Source organism: Oncorhynchus gorbuscha, linkage group LG22 (assembly GCF_021184085.1).
Source record: "Oncorhynchus gorbuscha isolate QuinsamMale2020 ecotype Even-year linkage group LG22, OgorEven_v1.0, whole genome shotgun sequence".
Lineage (NCBI taxonomy): Eukaryota > Metazoa > Chordata > Actinopteri > Salmoniformes > Salmonidae > Oncorhynchus > Oncorhynchus gorbuscha.
In genome coordinates, this window is record NC_060194.1 from 9963090 (window position 1) to 9987544 (window position 24455).

Consider the following 24455-nt stretch of genomic DNA (forward strand, 5'->3'; position numbering starts at 1 on the left):
TGCAAGAGAATGAGTTTTAAAATTGCAACACTTTCTTTGCACCCATTGACAAAATGTGTAGAATTAAAGAAAATACACTGTGACCAAAAGCATGTGGACGCCTGCTCGTCAAATTTGATTCAAAATGGGCGTTAATATGGAATTGGTCCCGCCTTTGCTGCTACAACAGCCTCCACTCTTCTGAGTGAAAGTTTGGGAACCCCTGTTCTAAGGTACTGTCTTAGCTATTGCCCAATAAAGGCCATGTAACTTGAATTACAGCCTAGTTTCTACTGGATACAATAGAAAATGGCTGTCCAAAGATGACATCCTGTATTGTACCCCCCCCCATGGCACCCTTCAGGTATAGGCATGTTAATGACCACTATCTACATGTCATCTCAATGCCTCTGATGGGTTTGGCAAGAGAGCAGACCGAGCTTGCCAAACAGGTCCATGCATCATGCATGTGTTTTAGCATGTCCTACCTGACTTGCATGCACTTTCAGCAAATGGATTATTAAAAATAAAAAAACAGATACCTTATTTACATAAATATTCAGACCCTTTGAAATTGAGCTTGGGTGCATCATTTCCATTTGTCATCCTTGATGTTTCTACAACTTCATTGGAGTCCACTTGTGGTAAATTCAATTTATTGGACATGATTTGTAAAGGCACACACCTGTCTTTATAAGGTCCCACAGTTGACCGTGCATGTCAGAGTAAAAACCAAGTCTTGAGGTCGAAGGAATTGTCTGTAGAGCTCAGGACAGGATTGTGTTGAAGCACAGATGGGGGAAGGGTACCAAAAATGTATTCTGAATTGAAGGTCCCCAAGAACAGTGGCCTCCATAATTCTTACATGGAAGTAGCTTGGAACCACCAAGTGTCTTCCTAGAGCTGGCCGCTCGGCCAAACTGCTATCGGGGACTCAGTTTGCTGAAAGACCATGAGAAATGAGATTCTCTGGTTTAATGAAACCGAGATTGAACTCTTTGGCCTGAAGGCCTTGGCCTTCAGGTCAAAGAGTTCAATCTCTGTTTCATTACGCCTGGAGGAAACCTGTCACCATCCCTACGGTGAAGTGTGGTGGCAGCATCATGTGTGGATGTTTTTCGGTGGCAGGGAGACTAGTCAGGATTGTGGGAAATATAAACAGAGAAAAGTACGGAGATCCTTGACAAAAACCTGCCCCAGAGTGCTCAGGACCTCCGACTGGGGCGAAGGTTCATCTTCCAACAGGACATTGACCCTAAGCACACAGCCAAGACATCGCAGGAGTTGCTTTGGGCCAATTCTCTAAATGTACTTGAGTGGCCAGGCCATAGCCCGGACTTGAATGCGATTGAACATCTCTGGAGAGACCTGAAAATAGCTGTCCTAATCCCCCCATCCAACTGACAGAGCTTGAGAGGATATGCAGAGAAGAATGGGAGAAAGTATCCAAAATGTGTGCCACGCTTATAGCGTAATTGCAAAGACTTGAGGCTTTACTGCCAAAAGGTGATTCAACAATGTACTGAGTAAAGGGTTTGAGTACTTATGTAAATGTGATGTTTTTTTGTATTTAATTTTTAATGTCATCTTTTTGCTTGGTCATTATGGGCTTTTGTGTGGAGATTGCGTAAAAACAACAATTGAATCCATTTTAGAATAAGGCTGTATTGTAACAAAGTGGAAGAAGTCAAGGGGTCTGAATACTCCAAATGCATTGTGTACACACACACACCTATTCCTTTTCATTTCAGCATTAGCTTCCCTCATGCATGCATACACACTGACACTCCACCATTTCTGAATGTTGCTTATGAAAAATAGATTGTTGCCACAGTTAGCAATCCACCCCCCCCATCCAAGATATGTATGCAGAGGGCCAGACAAAATGTAATCCGTCTGTTGACATGGTGATTACCACAAATCCTAATCCTCCTGCTGCTGATTTACCGCACTTTCACTGGATGAGAGGGTAGACCAAGAACAGAAAGAGTGGATTGCAGAGAGGAGAAAGAGGGTCAAGAATAGACAAAAGCAGTGAAATAGTCAAGAGCATGGCGCTTGTAACGCCAGGGTAGTGGGTTCGATCCCCGGGACCACCCATACGTAGAATGTAGCACACATGACTGTAAGTCGCTTTGGATAAAAGCGTCTGCTAAATGGCATATATTATTATATTTAAATAAGACTGCAGCCTCGGTGCCCAGTGTTTTCCATTAATTTGAACTAAAGGTCTCCCTTTAGGTTTGGCTTGTAGCCTAGTTAACATCCACTGATTTAGACATACAACCTCCATAATGTGTGATGGTAATAAGCATTTAACAATCAGTACAATTTGGAATTTGGTTTGGCAGTTGACATTGTTCTGCATATGGTCTGTTGTGAGTCATGTCCCACAACCATTTATGAAGGCCTTACTGTTTGCATTCATGGTAATGTACAGCGTAACTTGGTTAGTTGAGCTGAGAACCACTTGCACAACGAGTGACTTTAATAGGCTGTAATCTGTCTCCTAGGTCTCTTAAGTGCTCAACTTCATAACATCAAGAGTCCTAATGGGTGTAGTCTTTAAAAAAATGTTATCGGAAAATGTAACTTTCTGTGGCGTACAGCCTTCAAAAGTAGATATGATTAGGCTATTCTTACCTCTTTTGATATGAATGGCAGTAACTGCGTGTTTATTAAAAGCTCCTGCCTAAAATTTTATCTTCCACAATGGTCCCATTTTTATTGGCTATCAATACAGTACTTTGTTTAAGGTCGGTCTTTAACTATAGTCTTGTCCCCAGAGGGTTGAACAGAACTAGATCGGAACCTGGGAAACCAGCCGCACGAGACCAGCACATGAGCATTTGTTTTCACCGGCTTGATAGCTGTAGTGCAGTGACTGGTGGATGAAGGGGCCTTGTTTGACAGCAAAAAAAGTATTTTTGGTGCATTCGTTTGATCAACTCATGTAGGTGAAGTAGCTTAATCTCTCTCGTCAAGCTTGATCACAAAGTAGCCTGTAATTTAGACCTACTGTACCATAGGTGAATGTTTTACTTAATTCTTAGGGCTGCAATTCCGTTAACTGGGTTGATATGACAACATCCAGTGAAAGTGCAGAGCTCAAAATTCAAACAAATCTCATAATTAAAATTCCTCAAACATACATGTATTTTATACTATTTTAAAGGTGATCTTGTTGTTAATCCCACCACATTTCAAATAAGCTTTACAGTGAAAGCTCCACAAACGATTGTTAGGTCAGAGCCAAGCCACAGTAAAACACAGCCATTTTTTCCATTCAGAGAGGAGTCACAAAAAGCACAAATGGAGAAAATTAATCACTAACATTTGATCATCAGATGACACTCATAGGACTTCATGTTACATGATACATGTATGTTTTGTTCGGTAAAGTGCATATTTATATAAACAACTTTTCCGTATACATTGGTGCGTTATGTTCACTAGTTCCAAAAACATCCGGTGATATTGCAGAGCCACATCATTTTACAGAAATACTCATAAATGTAGATGAAAATACAATTGTTAGACATAGAAATATACAGTGGGGAGAACAAGTATTTGATACACTGCCTATTTTGCAGGTTTTACTACCATTTTATTGCATGCCATAAGTATTTGATCACCGACCAACCAGTAACAATTCCGGCTTTCACACACCTGTTCGTTTTTCTTTAAGAAGCCCTCCTGTTCTCCACTCATTACCTTTATAAAAGATACCTGCCCACACACTCAGACTCCAACCTCTCCACAATGGCCAAGACCAGGGAGCTGTGTAAGGACATCAGTGATAAAATTGTAGAACTGCACAAGGCTGGGATGGGCTACAGGACAATAGGCAAGCAGCTTGGTGAGAAGTCAACAACTGTTGGTGCAATTCGAATTAGAAATTCGAATTAGAAAATGGAAGAAGTTAAAGATGATGGTCAATCACCCTCGGTCTGGGGCTCCATGCAAGATCTCACCTCGTGGGGCATCAATGATCATGAGGAAGGTGAGGGATCAGCCCAGAACTACACGGCAGGACCTAGTCAATGACCTGAAGAGAGCTGGGACCAGTCTCAAAGAACCATTAGTAGTAACACACTACGCCGTCATGGATTAAAATCCTGCAGCGCACGCAAGGTCCCCCTGCTCAAGCCAGGAGGAATGGGAGAAGGTCATGTGGTCTGATGAGACAAGAATGTAGCTTTTTGTTCTAAACTCCACTTGCTGTGTTTTGGAGGAAGAAGGATGAGTATAACCACAAGAACACCATCTCAACCGGGAAGCATGGAGGTGGAAACATCATTCTTTGGGGTTGCTGTTCTGCAAAGGGGACAGGACGACTGCACCGTATTGAGGGGAGGATGGATGGGGCCATGTATCGCGAGATCTTGGCCACCAACCTTCCCTCAGTAAGAGCATTGAAGATTGGTCGTGGCTGGGTCTTCCAGCATAACGACCCGAAACACACAACCAGGGCAACTTAGGAGTGGCTCCGTAAGAAGCATCTCAAGGTCCTGGAGTGGCCTAGCCAATCTCCAGACCTGAACCCAATAGAACATCTTTGGAGGGAGCTGAAAGTCCGTATTGCCCAGCGATAGCCCCGAAACCGGAAGGATCTGGAGAAGGTCTGTATGGAGGAGTGTGCCAAAATCCCTGCTGCAGTGTGTGCAAACCTGGTCAAGAACTACAGGACACGTGTGATCTCTAATTGCAAACAGGTTTCTGTACCAAATATTAAGTTCTGCTTTTCTAATGTGTCAAATACTTATGTCATGCAATAAAATGCAAATTAATTACTTTAAAATCATACAATGTGATTCTGAATTTTTGATTTAGGTACAATCTCTCACAGTTGAAGTGTACCTATTGATAAAAATTACAGACCTCTACACGCTTTGTAAGTAGGAAACACTGCCGATTTTGCAGATTATCAATTACTTGTTCTCCCCAATGTATATACACTTCTCCTTAATGTAACCGCTGTAAGATTTCAAAAAAGCTTTACCATGCAATAATCTGAGTAGAGCTTTCAGACAACAAAGCAGCCAGAAAGATATCTGCCATATTGGGTAGTCAACATTAGTCATAAATAGCATTATAAATATTCACTTACCTTTGATCTTCATCAGAATTCACTCCCAGGAATCCCAGTTCCACATTAAATGTTTGATTTGTTTGATAATATCCATTTTTGTCCAAAGATCTACTTTTGTCAGCACGTTTGGTAAACAAATCCAAAGTAACTGCTGGCAGACCTCTGACACATTCCTCTCTCATTCGGTCCCACTTCACAGTAGAATGCTCAAACAAGTTTCTAAGGACTGTTGACATCTAGTGGAATCCTTAGGAAGTGCAACAACCAATATCCCACTGTGTATTCAATAGGGGCTGTGTTGAAAAATCGACCAACCTCAGATTTACCACTTCCTGTTTGGATTTTTTTCTCCAGGTTTTTGCCTGCCTTATGAGTTATGTTATACTCAGACATCATTCAAACAGTTTTAGAATCTTCAGTGTTTTCTACCCAATACTACTAACAATATACATATATTATGAATAATATGCATATATTAGCAACTGGGACTGAGGAGCAGGCAGTTTACTCTGGGCACCTTCCATCCAAGCTACTCAATACTGCCCCTGTAGCCATAAGAGGTTTTAAGCAGTTTTAGCTGTTAGTACCACTTTCCAGACATTCACTCCTTGTTTGGAACTCGCAAGTGGTTGGACATTACACAGACACATAGGTACTAAAAATCCCATAGTTTTGGTCAAGGTGATCTTTGTATGTTCCCCCAATGCTTGAACATGGCACCCAGTTTCCGTTTGGCTCATTTACTCGCAGGGCGGAAAACGATGACGGAACCAATTTTTTTCCGTTACCCACTGTACAATTTAATTCCCCCACTCTCCCTCTAGTCTGACTCAGTTTTACCCCTTTCACCTCGTTATCCTTATCACCCCATTCAACAACTGCCTCTTCCCCATGTCCCACTGGAGCCTCATCCAGTCAGTGCCTATGCAGTAGCTTCCATTTGTTTTCTGCAGAGGTGTTTTTGAAGCAACCCTCTAAATCCCAACAGGTGAACCCATAAAAGTAATAAAAAGTTAATCACAATTTTACTTCTGGTTCAGTTATGTACAGTTGGTAGGTAAAGATTACAAAGTTAATACATTAGCTCCAAATTCTCATTTGTTATTTCCCTGTCTGTAATCAAACTGTCCCATGTCTCTTTTGTTAAAGGCCCAATGCAGTAGTCTAACCTAGAAGTAACAAAAGCATTTTTCTGCATCATTTTTGGACAAAGTTTCTGATTTTTGCAATGTTACGTAGATGGAACAATAGTCATCCTAAAACGGAACCTTGAGGAACACCGAAATTTAGTTGATTTGTCAGAGGACAAACCATTCACAGAGACAAACTGATATCTTTCCGACAGATAAGATCTAAACCAGGCCAGGACATGTCTATTGTAGACCAAATTGGGTTTCCAATCTCTCCAAAATAATGTGGTGATCGATGGTATCAAAAGCAGCACTGAGGTCTAGGAGCACGAGGACAGATGATAGGAATGCAAGGCTTTATCGTTTTTTGCCCAGATATGTTTGTTGATTGACTAGGAATTCCTTAGCTTGACCATTCGATTGCGATCGACCGTTTGGTGACCAACGACCTAATACAATCTCTTAGCCAGATTCTTTAACTGAAAATGTGAGTCCATCTCTTTTGCAGCCCGTGACTTGAGTGTGGTCAGTTGACATATGCCTGCACTATTTACTTGCATATCTATCTAGAAGTCATTTGGAAGAAGTGGTTGGACTACAGGGTAAGATTCCTTCAAGTTGGCGATAACATTCCGTGAGGAAGTAAACACTTGAGCCAAGAAATTCAATCAGGCTCTCCTGAGTTGCACCACAGTTTAAGGCGTTGCGTCACAGTGCTTGAGGAGTTACTGCAGACCCGGGTTCGATCCCAGGCTGTGTCGCAGCTGGGAGACATTTAGTATGGCCTACTTCCAGGTTAAGCAATGGTTGTTTCGAAGGACGCATGGCTCTCGACCTTCATGCCTCCCACATCCGTACAGGAGTTGCAGCGACGGGACAAGACTGTAACTACGAAATGGATATCATGAAAAGGGGACAAAAGTTACAAATAAAACAAACAAAAAAAAAGATACTGAAGTTGATTAAAATGTAGTCCTATGCCTTTTTTGCTTTCTGCAGTGATTGTATGAAAAATAAACACAACTGAAATGATTTAGGCTACTTACTGTTAAGCCTAGATCTCGAGATCAATTCCACAGACTTGGTTTAGTTCATTCTTCAATAATTAAGCAGTTTATTCTTGTGAAGAGATTAGGGCTGTGGCAGTCACAATTTCATCCGCCGGTGATTGTCAAGCAAATAACTGTTGGTCTCATAGTAATTGACCGTTAATTAACAAAAACATTTAGCTTCTCCTGGCTTCCACACACAGCCTACAATTTTTTTTTTTTGCGTCAGGTCTAAAGAAGCATGCTATGAAGAAAAGCATACTTTGAGTTGTCCTGATGTGGCTATGCCAAATGGCTGTGGGCTACACTATTTAATTTGGCTGACACGATTTGCTTAAAATTCCGTGGCTTTGTTTGATATTTTATACTATGAAGAATACAATTGAAGAAAGTTTAATAAAATAACTTTTCTCCTAACGATTTGAGGGAATGCGCACATTCCACTTGCGTGCGGTTAACAAAGATAGGTATTCCTATTTGCTTAATTTAGTTATTAATGTAACTTCAGTTCTACAAATGTTGGGCTATATGTTTAGATTTTTAATACATTGTAAGGCTGCATGATGAGACTAATGAGGTTTTGAAAAAAGTTACATGAAAGGCATGCGCTCTGATTTCTTTTTTTTTTGTGCAGGCTGTACACACGCCAATAGTATCTTATTCACAATTTGACAAGCACTTGATAATGCCTTGAATTTCACGGTGGCATCCCCGTAATGCACCCTAAAAAAATTACCAACAACGACGAGGATTACCAACAACGACGAGACGGCCTACAGGGAGGAGGTGAGGGCCCTCTTGAGTGTGGTGTCAGGAAAATAACCTCACACTCAACGTCAACAAAACTAAGGAGATGATTGTGAACTTCAGGAAACAGCAGAGGGAACACCCCCCCTATCCACATCGATGGAACAGTATCGGAGAGGGTAGTAAGTTTTAAGTTCCTCGGCGTACACATCACAGACAAACTGAATTGGTCCACCCACACAGACAGCATCGTGAAGAAGGCGCAGCAGCGCCTCTTCAACCTCAGGAGGCTGAAGAAATTCGGCTTGTCACCAAAAGCACTCACAAACTTCTACAGATGCACAATCGAGAGCATCCTGTCGGGCTGTATCACCGCCTGGTAGGGCAACTGCTCTGCCCACAACCGTAAGGGTCTGCACAACGCATCACTGGGGGCAAACTACCTGCCCTCCAGGACACCTACACCACCCGATGTCACAGGAAGGCCATAAAGATCAAGGACAACAACCACCCGAGCCACTGCCTGTTCACCATGCTATCATCCAGAAGGCGAGGTCAGTACAGGTGCATCAAAGCTGGGACCGAGAGGCTGAAAAACAGCTTCTATCTCAAGGCCATCAGACTGTTAAACAGCCACCACTAACATTGAGTGGCTGCTGCCAACACATTGACTCAACTCCAGCCACTTCATAATGGGAATTGATGGGAAATTATGTAAAGTATATCACTAGCCACTTCAAACAATGCTACCTAATATAATGTTTACATACCCTTACATTATTCATCTCATATGTATACGTATATACTGTACTCTATCATCTACTGCATCTTTATGTAATACATGTATCACTAGCCACTTTAACTATGCCACTTTGTTTACATACTCATCTCATATGTATATACTGTACTCAATACCATCTACTGTATCTTGCCTATGCTGCTCTGTACCATCACTCATTCATATAGCTTTATGTACATATTCTTTATCCCCTTACACTTGTGTCTATAAGGTAGTAGTTTTGGAATTGATAGCTAGATTACTTGTTGGTTATTACTGCATTGTCGGAACTAGAAGCACAAGCATTTCGCTACACTCGCATTAACATCTGCTAACCATGTGTATGTGACAAATACAATTTGATTTGGTAGTAGGCTATAAGCATGAATCTTCCATTCGCGGAAACACCATTATCAAAAGTGACTGCAAATGAAATTATGCATGCAATTCTTTTATTATTGAGTTTGCTATGCTAGTAATGACCAGCAGCAGCATCGGAGCTTGGAGCAGCCTAATTATGGTGACTAAACGGTCATGTGGAATTTGACTGCCGGCTACACAAGATTTGTATACTGCTTCCTAAATGTTTGTCATGGAAGGCACACAGAGAATTTTACGCAGGGTTGTGTCTCTTGCCAAGTTTAGTTGTTGCTCAGACAAGAATAAGCAACTGACCTCTGTGCCATGCTCGAGTGTAACCCGATGAAAGTTGTAACAGCTGTGCATGTCCTTTACAGCCCCTCCTCCCCTTCCAAGCTCACTGCAGCTACCTTGTCTATCTTGGGTGGTTCATTCCAGTTTACGTAACTATTTATAACATACAAAAACACTGGTAATCAACTCCAGTTTAGGACGGGTAATCATGTCAGTTCCTTTCCTCAGAATGTCAGTCTGAATAAGCCTACAGCTATGGCAGGATTCCTGACTGATGTTCCTGGAGATCATCATTTTAAACTGCCTGCTGACCTCAGCCAACTCAGATCCTGCTTCCCAATAATTAAATTCATCTGTCAGGTTATTACACCAGCATACTGAGATGTATTAGTTCTCTAGCTGAGTGTATTTGGTAGCATTTGTTCTCTCTCGTTGAGTTGCTATATTACTGAAGACATGGATGTGAGTTGTAATGAGCCAAAAGGTTGATGCAGAATAACACCAGAGGAAAGTAATAGTACAACACAGACTAACAGGGAGTAATGAATGCCAGCATAAACACATCACACAAATTGTCCTTTTCTTCTAATATTTTTTAAAAACAACTTTGTTTTGAATGCTCTTTTTTTCTGTCCAAATGAGCAAACTAAATAAATGTAACTAAACTGTCTCTCCTGTCTTGCTGCAGATATCCAGGAATTTTACGAAGTGACCTTATTGGATAATCAGAAATGTGTGGAGTCCCCGAAGACGTCGGAGCCCATGCTGCCGGTCAACCTGTGGGATTTCTCTAGCCTCCAAAGCACAACGGTGACCTCAGACACTCTGCCAAGCCTTAGCACCAGCATAGAGGTAAGAGGGGACGATTCATGGTCAGCGATGGTATATAGAGTATGTAGCATCATGGGTCACTTGGGGATAAGAAATGTGGAATTGTTTTTGTTTGTATTTTATAAAGGGCCCTTGCCCCCCCCCCCATCTCATGGAGGTCCTTCACATGTAAAATAGAGGAATTGCCCTTCATCTAACAGAATTACGCTTTAACTCAGATTTATTTACTTTAAAATGCATACCAAACAAAAAACATTTCTTTCACTATGGGATATTTTAATGGAAGAGCTGTGCAGATGAAACAATTACAGTAAAACGTTTTGACCATGTGTTCCTAAAACTCTTAAATATATGCTCCAGATTAAGTTTCATAATGTCTGCAGAACATGACACCTTAAGTTAGATTTTTTTGTTTTGGTTATTGAACTACAGTAGGTGAAGTGTGTTTGCATCCGTTTCTGGAATTACGGTAACCAGAAGGGTCCCTAATCTGTACTACACAGAAATGCTTAATTAAGGATATCCGTATCATTCTCTTTGTGGTGAAAGTCAAAGTTCCAAAAGCTGTATGAGATCATAGAAAATATTTTGCTGTGACTTTCATGCTGACCAGACCGGACGAGCAATGCAAAATACATTTAGAAATCATGTTATTGAATTATTGCACCCACACAGCTCACGCGCACCAACGAGTGTCAGTGATGCCAAGGGCTAAAATTAGAACTCCTTTCTATTTCTGATGCAGATCATGCTGAATTTTTATTTTCTATTTTTTATATCACCTTTATTTAACCAGGTAGGCTAGTTGAGAACAAGTTCTCATTTGCAACTGCGAACTGGCCAAGATAAAGCATACCAGTGTGAACAGACAACACATGGAGTAAACAATTAACAAGTCAATAACACAGTAGAAAAAAGGGGAGTCTATATAAATTGTGTGCAAAAGGCATGAGGAGGTAGGCGAATAATTACAATTTTGAGTGATAAATGATCAGATGGTCATGTACAGGTAGAGATATTGGTGTGCAAAAAAGCAGAAAAGTAAATAAATATTAACAGTATGGGGATGAGGTAGGTAAAATTGGGTGGGCTATTTACCGATGGACTATGTACAGCTGCAGCGATCGGTTAGCTGCTCAGATAGCAGTTGTTTGAAGTTGGTGAGGGAGATAAATGTCTTGCCTCTCCCATTTTCTAATTTGTTTATAGAAGCAGGTACCCACGTGCCATCTCCTCATTGGTTATACCCACGTGGGTGATTGAAACACAATGTTTTGCCGGTTGTCGTGGTAAGTGTAGATGCCAATCACCATATAATTTCTAAGATGAAAAAGTTGGCCGTTTTATGTGTGGATTAATTGTTGGAGTAGAATACCTTGTGCATTTCAGGTACAATAACAACTCAATGTTTTATATCCCAGGACAAATTAGCTAGCAACAGCAAGCTAGCTAAATAGGACAAATTAGCTAGCAAATGCAAGCTAACTAGCTAAATTCCCATACATGTTTAATGCTTTTCGACCTGTCCCCAAATGAATGTAATTGTTTCAGAGTTTTGATATTTTAACCTGCGTGTCGTGATCACGTTTGGTGTAGGGGGACAAAATACATTTTTGCAAGATGGAGCACATGCGCAGCCGGTTTGGGTTCCGTGTTGTGTGGATGATGATACAAATATTTGTTGGTCTGATGTGATTTATAAGGAGCATCCAGGCGCTGCACTTGATTCATTTAAAAAAAATAGTTATTTCCAATTATTGAACATGCACCTGTTAAGAAACTGACTGTTAGAACTGTTAAGAAACTGACTGTTAGAACTGTTAAGAAAATGACTGTTAGAACTGTTAAGAAACTGACTGTTAGAACTGTTAAGAAACTGACTGTTAGAACTGTTAAGAAACTGACTGTTAGAGCTGTTCAGAAACTGACTGTTAGAGCTGTTAATTCTCCATGGACTGAGGAGTGGAAAAACTATATGGTTGAAAGAGATGGGTCAAAAGGAGTGGCTAATAAGGCTGGCTGCACATCTGACTGGCTTACTGACTGCAAATTGAGAAATTGTGACTAAACTCAAAAATAAGAAGTAACTATTATGAAGCCAAGATCAATGATATAAAGAATGATGGAAAATAATGTTGGAGTACTTTAAATGAAATTATGGGCAGAAAAACATTCAACTCCCTCTCATTGAATCCGATGCTTATTCATCACAACCATTCGACGTTGGCAACTATTTATGATTACTTCATTGGCAAAGTGGGCGAACTGAGGCAGGACATGCCAACAGAGCCATTGTACTCAAGCATAGAAAATCATAAAAATCATCATGTAAGAAATGCATTGAAAGTTAGTATGGGAGAGGTGGATTTTTTAAATCGATCAATAATGATAAACCTCCTGGCATTGACAATTTACATGGTGTGGCTGTTGAGAAAGTTGAGACTAAATTACTTGGCGTTACCTTAGATTGTGAACTGTCATGGTGAACATTTAGATTCAAACGGTTGTAATGGTGAGAGGTCTGTGACTGTAATATAGAGATGCTCTTCTTTTTTGACACTGCACTACAAAAAGCAACTCCTGCAGTCTATAGTCTTGTCTTGATTATTGTCCAGTCGTGTGGTCGAGTGCTGGAAGGAAAGACCTAGTTAAGCTGAAGCTGTCCCAGAACAGAGCGGCACGCCTTGCTCTTCATTGTAATCGGAGGGCTTAATATAAATATTATGCCAGACTCTCTTGGCTTAGAGTTGAGGGTGGACTGACTGAATCACTTAGTTTTATAAGAAACAATGTTATATTCCAAATTGTTTGCTTAGTCAACTTACACACAGCTTTGACACACGCTTACCCCACCAGACATGCCACCAGGGGTCTTTTCAAAATCCCCAAATACAGAAAGTGTACAGTATTGTATAGAGCATTATTGCATGAACTCCGTTCTGTCATATATTTCTCAAATGTACAGCAAACCTGGTTCCAAACCGATAAAGCAACACCTCATGGCGCAACGCCTCTCCACTAAATAGTTTGTGTGTATAGATATGTAGGCTACGTGTGCCTTTAACTTTTTTAAATTTAAACTCAAGATAAAACGTCCTCTCACTGTCAACTGTGTTTATTTTCAGCAAACTTAACTTGTAAATATTTGTATGAACATAAGATTCAACAACTGAGACAAAAACTGAAGTTCCACAGACGTGATTAGCATGAATTGAATGTGTCCCTGACCGGGGGAAGGGGGGATAAAAATCAAAAGTAAATCTGTGGCCACCAGCTGCATTAAATACTGCAGTGCATCTCCTTCTAATGACCTGCACCAGATTTGCCAGTTCTTGCTGTGAAATGTTACCCCACTCTTCCACCAAGGCACCTGCAAGTTCCCAGACATTTCTGGGGGGAATGGCCCAAGCACTCACCCGCCGATCCAACAGGTCCCAGACGTGCTCTATGGGATTGAGATCCGGGCTCTTCGCTGGCCATGGCAGAACACTGACATCCTATCTTGCAGGATATCACGCACAGAACGAGTAGTATTGCTGGTGGCATTGTCATGCTGGAGGGTCATGTCAGGATGAGCCTGCAGGAAGGGTACCACATGAGGGAGGAGGATGTCTTTCCTATAACACACAGCGTTGACATTGCCAATGACAACAAGCTCATTCCGATGATGCTGTGACACACCACCCCCAAACCATGATGGACCATCCACCTCCAAATCGATCCTACTCCAGAGTACAGGCCTCGCTCATTCTTTCGACAATCAACGCGAACCCGACCATCACCCCAGTGAGACAAAATCGTGACTCGTCAGTGAAGAGCACTGTTTTGCCAGTCCTGTGTGGTCCAGCGACTGTGGGTTTGTGCCCGTAGGTGACGTTGTTGCTGGTTATGTCTGGTGAGGACCTGCCTTACAACAGGTATACAAGCCCTCGGTCCAGCCTATTGCGGACAGTTTTAGCACTGATGGAGGGATTGTGCGTTCCTGGTGCAACTCGGGCAGTTGTTGCCATCCGGTACCTGTCCTACAGGTGTGATGTTCAGATGTACCGATCCGGTGCAGGTGTCTCCCTGTAGCGCTGTCTTAGGTGTCTCACAGTACGGACATCGCAATTTATTGCCCTGGCAACATCTGCAGTCCTCATGCCTCCTTGCAACACGTTCACGAGCAGGGACCCTGGGCATCTTTGTTTTGGTGTTTTTCAGAGTCCATAGAAAGGCCTCTTTAGTGTGTTAAGTTTTCATAATCTCTTTGCGATGAAGATAGTTTACATACACTTAGGTTGGAGTCATTAAAACTTGTTTCTCAACCACTCTACACATTTCTTGTTAACTTCTTGTGGTCTAGGGGACGGTTGCGTCCACTTCGGCAAAAAAACAGGGAAAATGCAGCGCAGCCCCCCAAAAAATTATATAAAAATCAAGATATTTAGACTAGAACATGTTAAACAAGGTTGGAATGTGAAGCATAATTCTGCTATTTGTGTTCATTTGCATCACTGTCAATGACGTACTTTTATTTTGAAGGCTATCCACAAAGTCCACTATTGCGGCTAATCCTTATTGTGGCTAGCGTCACATAGATGGGTCCAACCACCACAAATAAGAACTGTCTTATAAATTAGGGTTATTTTAGATGACACCTAGCTATTAGTTAGCTAGCGAACTATAGCTACTGAAACAGATTGTAATTTTTCTATGTTTTCGGGGAAGAACATTGTTTGCATCCATGAGCTAGCTAGCTTTTTTTTTTTACCAGCACTGTAGGTGAGCAAGACAACTTTACCAGCATCATAGCATGCGTATCAATGAATCGTTGTAACATATGAAATACAAGTGATAGTGTAACTGTAAAAAATGTATGAATGCATTCAATGATTATGTGACGTACAGTCATATTCAAGTCCTGATTGGTCAACAAGCTTATTTGACACGTAGCTTTTTTGACATGCAAAGACCCAAACGGCATTCCATAGCAATACTGGTTGAGAATGAAATGACAGAACAATGAAACAGCACAGCAAGTTATTGAAAGATGGGTTTTTACTGGTAATAGGGACATACGCAAATGCCAACAAAATAACTGTTTGGTTAGTGTGGTGTGTGTGTGTAACCTTTATTTCACTAGGCAAGTCGGTTAAGAACATATTATTATTTACAATGATGGCCTAACCCTGGCGACACTGGGCCAATTGTGTGCAGCCCTATGGGACTCCCAATCACGGTTGGATGTGATAGTCTGGATTCGAACCATGAACTAGTAACGCCTCTTGCGCTGAGATGGAGTGCCTTAGATCTCTGCGTGTGTCTGTGTTAGCTATTTAACTGTACTAAAATGCATAAAAGGCCGCTAAAATTAATTACCGGGATGTTTTTTTTGTAAAGGTAAATATCGGATATTGGTATCGGCCAAAAATGTCATATCGACATCACTAGTTTGAATACTTTCCCATTGCACTGTATTTGTGACCAACAGATAGATATTTATATTTTAAGGTGTGACATCAATAGATCAGGGTCTAATGAATTTATTTCAATTGACTGATTTCCTTATGAACTGTAACTCAGTTAAAATCTTTTAAATTGTAGCATTTTGCCTTTTAAATGTTTGTTCAGTGTACAATGTTGATCCATCCAGTTTTCTCCCATCACAGCCATTAAACTCTGTTTTAAAGTCACCATTGGCCTCCAGTTAATCTCTGCGCGCTTTCCTTCCTCGCCGGCAACGGAGTTATGAAGGACGCATGTATCTTTGTATTGACTGGGTGTATTGATACACCATCAAATGTGTAATTAATAACTTCACCATGCTCAAAGGGTAATTCAATTTCTGCTTTTTTCTCACGGCTTGACATCAACCTTTTTAGTCGCTTGTCTTTTGCATAATTAGTTCAGACTTTTTTACTTGACCGAAAGTTTACGTCACCATGGGCCAAAAAGGAACCCGTTCACAAAATAAAGTGGGTTAGGTAGCCAACTAAGATGTTTAAAGTTAGAATATTCAGTGTTCAGGAGAGAACTCGACAGCATAGAAGTTAATTGTCAATTAGGTTCTTCTAAGAATATATCTTTTTAACTTTGTCGGAAATACATGGCCGTTATTAAATAGAGGTAAATCCTAGCCAATTTTGGGCACTTGAAGACTGGTTGTAAAACATACTATTAAGCATTGGTTTCATCACACGTCATTAAAACATATGCTATGCTAATAGCTAAATAGTTAACTATGGAGAGAACCAGCGAAACTACACTGATTTTGAATTGGCTATGTAGTTGGTCTGTTCTGTATAATTATTTTACTTACTGTGCACCTCTCCTCTCTTCCCCCCTCTGGCTACAGTCCACTGTCACACCATGACTTTTCCAGGATTTTCATTGCTGTCCCAAAATTTGCTATAACTGCGCAAATAACTCACTAACTAGCAATGAATATCAACAAATGTTCACATGCAACTCGCTTTGATAAAAGAAAACACATATATTGTGACTGCATGATTGAAAGACCGCTTGTGCCTTTCAATGCAGTCTTACAATATTTCTTCTCCAATGTGCTCTGCAGAGATTGGGTGGACAGTGCAACACATTGCAATTGGTGGACTCTGATACACTTCACAATATTATGATTGTTCTTTTACTTGTCCATTCAGACAAACTTAAATCTATATTCTTGTCCGACATTCTTTTTAAACTTGCAAGCTGACGAGCGTTAATGTTTTGCCTTGCATCTACCAGTAGGTGCCCTTTGTGAGGGATTGGAAAACCTCTGGTCTTCGGTTGAATCTGTGTTCAAAAACACTTCTTGACTGTGGGACCTTACAGATAATTGTATGTGTGGGGTACAGAGATGAAGTAGTCATTCAAAGATCATGTTGAACACTATTGCACACAGGGAGTCCATGCAATTTATGTGACTATCCAGGTGTATAAAGCTCTTAGACTTACTTAGACAGGTGCACAGCTGTAATAACTGCACAATTTGATTCTAACACGTATTGACTTGGGTGAGATTTCTGTCTTTAATTTTCTACAAATTGGCAAATTTTAATCACTATGTCATTATGGGGTATTGTGTGTAGATGTGTGGAAAAAAAATCTAGCTGTAATGCAACAAAATTGTGGATTAAGTCAAGGGTTGTGAATACTTTCAGAAGGTACTGTAGATCCAAAAGTTAGTTGACACTGCTTTTGGACCACATTTCCCAGCACTGATGTGCATGTTGGACAAGTTATTTTTAGTGGTGTGCAGTTTTGGGGTTTCAGAAATATTTGTTTTGGGTTAGTGTTTAAAAGCTTTGCGTTGAGAAGCCTTTTTCAAATGAATTTCAACTTCATCTTTTATCTTGGTGAGTATGTCTGCAAGATACAAATGATTTATTGCGATTACAGTGAATAAGGGAAGTAAAACATTTACCTGTGTGACCAGCTTTAGATTTACTCATCAAATCTGGACCTTTGGCACTATTTCAAATGGCCGCTTTCTCTCCCTCTCTTAGCTACACTTAATTGACAACACACATATCACAGTGTGGCGATAGCGCCTATATTTTCCCACATCTTTACCTTTGCTTTGAAGACCGCTTCTCTCTGAAGGAATTTCCGGTCTTGTCGGCCTCAGTGGTTTTACAAGATGCACCATGGGGGCTGCACCCTGCTCTGAAAAATGGAGGCACACTAGTCACAGAATCCTACAAACATCAAATATTTATCAGTGTGCTGCATTTCAAGGCACAGTACTTCTCTGCCAAGCTGTCTCTTCTCCTCCTGACCTGCCCTGCCCTCTTTCAGGACATACTGTGCCTTATCCACCAGGAGGTTCCTTCTGAGTGACCTCTTATAGCTATGTCATCTATCACAAGAGTTTTTAGTTTTTAGTCTGAAACATTGTGTAATATACACCAATGATGTTTTGACAGCTTCTCTCTGACGTAGGCGCCTCATGGTCCACCATACATGAAGATATTGGGAGAGAGAGCTCTGAATTTCTAATAGGTAACTCTGTGTTCCTCTCCGGATGCTGCTCTTTCACTCCTGAACTGCTTTTAGCGGGATGGGCACGGTTACTCGAATGTCCAGATATCCAAACGGATGTTATTATTCAAACACTTATGAAGGTGTTAATATGTTTTTTGTTCGGATTTCAACAATGGAGAAAACTTAAGATTAGTCCATGTTACATTGTTACACAGCACACCATGACATTTGAAATGCTTAATCTAATAATAAAACAAACTTTAGAATGTAATGTATATGTATGGCGCATTGAGCTACTGCTGCTTCAGGCATCCTGCTGCTTTGACAGTCCATTGCACACTGTGGACACACATTAGTGATTTTTTTATTTTCTCTCATGAGTTGGGTTTTTACATGAAACGGCATTTCACTATCATAGCACATTTAGCCCTCTGGTCAGCCCTGACAACGGAATGCTTTTCTCCACTTCAAATGGTCAAATACTACCGGAATAGCACCCTGAAAACGGTGCACTGTCTGCTGTTATGGCATTTTGCGTCATTGATTGGTCAGTAGAGTAGAGCAAATATATTATTGCAGAGGCACAAATCTGATTTGATCACCTGCCTGACAGACTGGTTTCTGAGTTTAAAAAAAGCTGTTCCTTTCTCATCTTGTCTGTGTGGCATGTTAGGTAATATTCATCTTCACATTCTTTTCTCCTGAGAATAATCTACAAATGGATTGAACCTGACAGATCTTTCACTGTACTGTGTACTGGTACCCCCTGTATATAGCCTCGGTTGTAATTTTACTGCTGCTGTAACATCTCTGGGATATGTGGGACGCTAGCATACCACCTAGCCAAAAGCCAGGGAAAATGCAGAGCGCCAAATTCAAATAAATTACTATAAAAATCTAACTTTTATTAAATCACACATGCAAGATAGCAAATTAAAGCTACACTTTAAGCCAACATGTCTGATTTCAAAAAGGCTTTTCGGCGAAAGCAAACAATGCTATTATCTGAGAATAGCACCTCCGTAAACAAAGAGAAACCATATTTCAACCCTGCAGGCGTGACAAAACGCAGAAATAAAATATAAATCATGCCTTACCTTTGACGAGCTTCTTTTGTTGGCACTCCAATATGTCCCATAAACATCACAAATGGTCCTTTATGTTCGATTCATTCCATCTATATGTATCCCAAATAATAAATGTCAATTTATTTGGCGCGTTTGATCCAGAAAAACACTGGTTCCAACTTCCACAATGTGACCAGAAAATATCTTAAGTTACCTGTTAACTTTGCCAAAACATTTCAAACTACTTTTGTAATACAACTTTAGATATTTTTTTACGTAAATAATCGATAAAATTGAAGACTGGATGGTCTGTGTTCAATACAGGAAGAAAACAAACTAGCATGCTTTCCGGTCATGCGCCTCTATCTAACAGTACACTTCAAGTGACCCTCATTCTGAACAGGGCTACTTCTTCATTACACAAAGGAAAAACCTCAACCAATTTCTAAAGACTGGTGACATCCAGTGGAAGCGGTAGGAACTGCAAGAAGGTCCCATAGAAATCTGGATTCCCAATGAAAACCCATTGTAAAGAGTGACCTTAAAAAAATATATATCTGAATAGTTTGTCCTCTGGGTTTCGCCTGCTAAATATGTTCCGTTATACTCACAGACACGATTCAAGCAGTTTTAGAAACTTCAGTGTTTTCTTTCCAAATCTACTAATATGCATATCTTATCTTCTGGGGATGAGTAGCAGGCAGTTGAATTTGGGCATGCATTTAATCTGGATGTGAAAATACAGCCCCCTGTCACCAAGAAGTTAATCGTTTGCAACTTTTCTGTTTTTTACTTAATGTTTGTAACCTCATATGACAATACAGCCACATTACCAGAACGCTGTTAATACGAGGCTCCGTTATGAGATTTGCATCTAATTATTGTATAAAATGAACGAGTAGAGATGAAACTGAAATTATGTAATGTGATTTTAAACTGTTTAATGAAAGAACATTGATTTGACATTGATCTGGCGTCATGGGGCAGCCCTTTTCCACATTGTATGAAACCCCCACCTGGAGAAATCTTCAGACCATGCGTATCTCGATTCCCGAGAGGGATATGGTTAGCTCAGACCATGCATTCCTCTGTCAGCTGATGGAGCTAAGGTTGTAACGGTTGTTGAATTCCTAACCAAACCTCGTGGAGTATTGGCTACACTGGTGGATTTGGTTAAACTCTGAAACTATCGATACCGACAGAATAAGAGCTAATCTTCAATACTAATTACTAGTCTGCAGCTAGAATTTTCATCTACCTGGAATGCGAAGACCGACAACCGCCGAAACATCTATTCTATAAGAACATGAATGGGACTCTGAAGTATCCCTTCTAACCACGAAAGACTCCAGGGATGCAACGAGAAGTTCAACTGAACTTTCCAACAGAGATCACGCCGACATACTGAGCATAAATATATACACTGCTCAAAAAAAGGGAACACTTAAACAACACAATGTAACTCCAAGTCAATCACACTTCTGTGAAATGAAACTGTCCACTTAGGAAGCAACACTGACAATACATTTCACATGATGTTGTGCAAATGGAATAGACAACAGGTGGAAATTATAGGCAATTAGCAAGACACCCCCAATAAAGGAGTGGTTCTGCAGGTGGGGACCACAGACCACTTCTCAGTTCCTACTCTTCCTGGCTGATGTTTTGGTCACTTTTGAATGCTGGCGGTGCTTTCACTCTAATGGTAGCATGAGATGGAGTCTACATCCCACACAAGTGGCTCAGGTAGTGCAGCTCATCCAGGATGGAACATCAATGCGAGCTGTGGCAAGAAGGTTTGCTTTGTCTGTCGGCGTAGTGTCCAGAGCATGGAGGCGCTACCAGGAGACAGGCCAGTACATCAGGAGACATGGAGGAGGCCGTAGGAGGGCAACAACCCAGCAGCAGGACCGCTACCTCCGCCTTTGTGCAAGGAGGAGCAGGAGGAGAGCCCTGCCAGAGCCCTGCAAAATGACCTTCAGCAGGAGGTGTTGGGCTGTAAGCATGTGTCTGTTTCTAACCGTTTGAGCAGACTCCGTGAGGGTGGTATGAGGGCCCGACGTCCATAGGTGGGGGTTGTGCTTACAGCCCAACACCGTGCAGGACGTTTGGCATTTGCCAGAGAACACCAAGATTGGCCCATTCGCCACTGGCGCCCTGTGCTCTTCACAGAAGAAAGCAGGTTCACACTGAGCACATGTGACAGAGTCTGGGGACGCCGTGGAGAACGTTCTGCTGCCTGCAACATCCTCCAGCTTGACCGGTTTGTCGGTGGGTCAGTCATGGTGTGGGGTGGCATTTCTTTGGGGGGCCACACAGCCCTCCATGTGCTCGCCAGAGGTAGCATGAATGCCATTAGGTACCGAGATGAGATCCTCAGACCCCTTGTGAGACCATATGCTGGTGCGGTTGGCCCTGGGTTCCTCCTAATGCAAGACAATGCTAGACCTCATGTGGCTGGAGTGTGTCAGCAGTTCCTGCAAGTTCCTGCAAGAGGTAGGCATTGATGCTATGGACTAGTCCGCCCGTTCCCCAGACCTGAATCCAATTGAGCACATCTGGGACATCATGTCTCGCTCGATCCACCACGTTGCACCACTGTCCAGGAGTTGGTGGATGCTTTAGTCCAGGTCTGGGAGGAGATCCCTCAGGAGACCATCCGCCACCTCATCAGGAGCATGCCCATGTGTTTTAGGGAGGTCATACAGGCACGTGGAGGCCACACACACTACTGAGCCTCATTTTGACTTGTTTTAAAGACATTACATCAATGTTGGATCAGACTGTAGTGTGGTTTTCCACTTTAATTTTGAGTGTGACTCCAAATCCAGACCTCCATGGGTTGATACATTTGATTTCCATTGATAATTTTTGTGATTTTGTTGTCAGCACATTCAACTTTGTAAAGAAAGGAGTATTTGATAAGAATATTTAATTCATTCACAGATCTAGGATGTGTTATTTTCGTGTTCCCTTTAATTTTTGGAGCAGTGAGTGTTCATGTGCAAAGGATTAGTATTTCTATCAATATAACTATCAACATTTGTGTTCATGTGCAAAGGATTAGTATTTCTATCAATATAACTATCAACATTTGTGTTCTCGCCCTTCTTAGTCCCTTTATCTACCAAGCTGTCATATCGATTTAAGCCACTAGGGCAAATCCCCTATCATTTTCTTGTAACCATACCTACTGTTTGTTTATGCATTTCTGTGATTATTTAGTTAGTAAATAAACGATTAAGACGATGTATTGATGATTCATAGTGAAGACTGGGTTCGTGTAGATAACAATTTATGATGTTTGGAATGAGACTAACGTGAGGTAAAGAATAATTTATTAATTCGAAGACTAATTGATCAGATATTAAAATATCTGAAAAGTTATATTAGGAAAATGTAGCTTTGTAATCTGAAGATTTATCTTGGTGTCCCCACATCCTAGTTAATTATGTTTACATGATTAGTTTAATCACGAAATAATAATTATAGAATTTATTTAAAATAAGTCTTCACTTTAATGATGCCAAAGACATGACGCCACCTTCAAAGGGGAATAACCCTAGACCAAAACGGTTACAGACTTATATCTATCCTACCCTGCCTTCGAAAGCCAAGTTAGTGGATCACCGACCATTTCGAATCCCACCGTACCTTCTCCGCTATGCAATCTGGTTTCCGAGCTGGTCTAGGGTGCACCTCAGCCACGCTCAAGGTCCTATATAATATCATAACCGCCATCAATGAAAGACCGTACTGTGCAGCCGTCTACATCGACCTGGCCAAGGCTTTCAACTTTCAATCACTGCATTCTTATCGGCAGACTCAACAGCCTTGGTTTCTCATGACTTCTCACCTAGTTTTCCAACTAGTTCTCTGATAGAGTTCAGTGTCAAATCAGAGGGCATGCTGTCTGGACCTCCTGCAGTCTCTATGGGTCTGCCACAGGGTTAAATTCTCGGGCCGACTCTTTTCTCTGTATAAATCAATGATTTCTCTCTTGCTGCTGGTGATGCTCTGACCCACCTACACGCAAACGACACCATTCTGTATACGTCTGGCCCTTCTTTGGACACTTAACAAACCTCCAGATGAGCTTCAATGCCATACAACACTCCTTCCGTGGCTTCCAGGTGATCTTAAATGCTAGTCAAACTAAATGCATGCTCTTCAACCACTGCCCACACCCGCCTGCCCGTCTAGCATCACTACTCTGGATGGTTCGGTCTTAGAATATGTGGACAACTACAAATACCTAGGTGTCTGGTTAGACTGTAAATTCTTCCAGACTCCCATTAAGCATCTCCAATCCAAAATTAAATCTAGAATCTGCTTCCTATTTCACAACAAAGCCTCCTTCACTTACGCTGCTAAATATACCCTCGTAAAACTGACTATCCTAGACTTTGGCTATGTCATTTACAAAATAGCCTACAAAATAGCCTCTGCTAAGAAAATTGGATGGAGTCTATCACAGTGCCATCCGTTTTGTCACAAGCCCCATATACTATCCACCAATGCGACCTGTATGCTCTCGCTGGCTGGCCCTCGCTTCCTATTCATCACCAAACCCAGTGGCTCCAGGTCATCTAAGTCTTTTCTAGGTAAAACGCCGCCTTATCTAAGCTCACTGGTCACTGTAGCAACACCCACCCATTGCACGCGCTCCAGCAGAAAAACCTCACTGGTCATCCAAAGCCAACTCCTCCTTTGGCTGCCTTTCCCTCCAGTTCTCTGCTGCCAATGACTGGAACAAATTGCAAAAATCTCTGAAACTGGAGACTTCTATCTCCCTCACTAACTTTATGCATCAGCTGTCAGAGCAGCTTACCGATTATTGCACCAGACCCTTTACTCAGTACTTTGTTGAAGGACCTTTGGCAGCGATTCCAGCATCAATTATATTTGAGTATCACACTACAAGCTTGGCACACCTGTATTTGGGGAGTTTATCCTATTCTTCTCTGCAGATCCTCTCAAGCTCTGTTAGTTTGGATGGGGAGTGTTGCTGCACACCCATTTTCAGGTCTCTCCAGAGATGTCTCTCCAGGGTTCAAGTCCGGGCTCTGGCTGGGCCACTCAAGAAAATGTGGAGAATGTTCCCAAAGCCACTTCTTCATTGTCTTGGCAGTGTGCTTAGGTTTGTTGTCTTGTTGGAAG

General features: G+C 41.4%; 1 protein-coding gene across 25 annotated transcripts in view; it reads left to right on the forward strand.

The window, feature by feature from the left end:
- The window catches only part of dlg1b (discs large MAGUK scaffold protein 1b), a 250592-nt gene that overhangs the window by 12107 nt on the left and 214030 nt on the right, over nucleotides 1-24455 (forward strand). For all 25 annotated transcript variants that reach the window (XM_046321076.1, XM_046321075.1, XM_046321079.1 and 22 more), the window contains exon 3: nucleotides 10118-10281. In XM_046321076.1, coding sequence (XP_046177032.1) covers nucleotides 10118-10281 — 164 coding nt within the window. The remainder of the gene's footprint in view (nucleotides 1-10117; nucleotides 10282-24455) is intronic.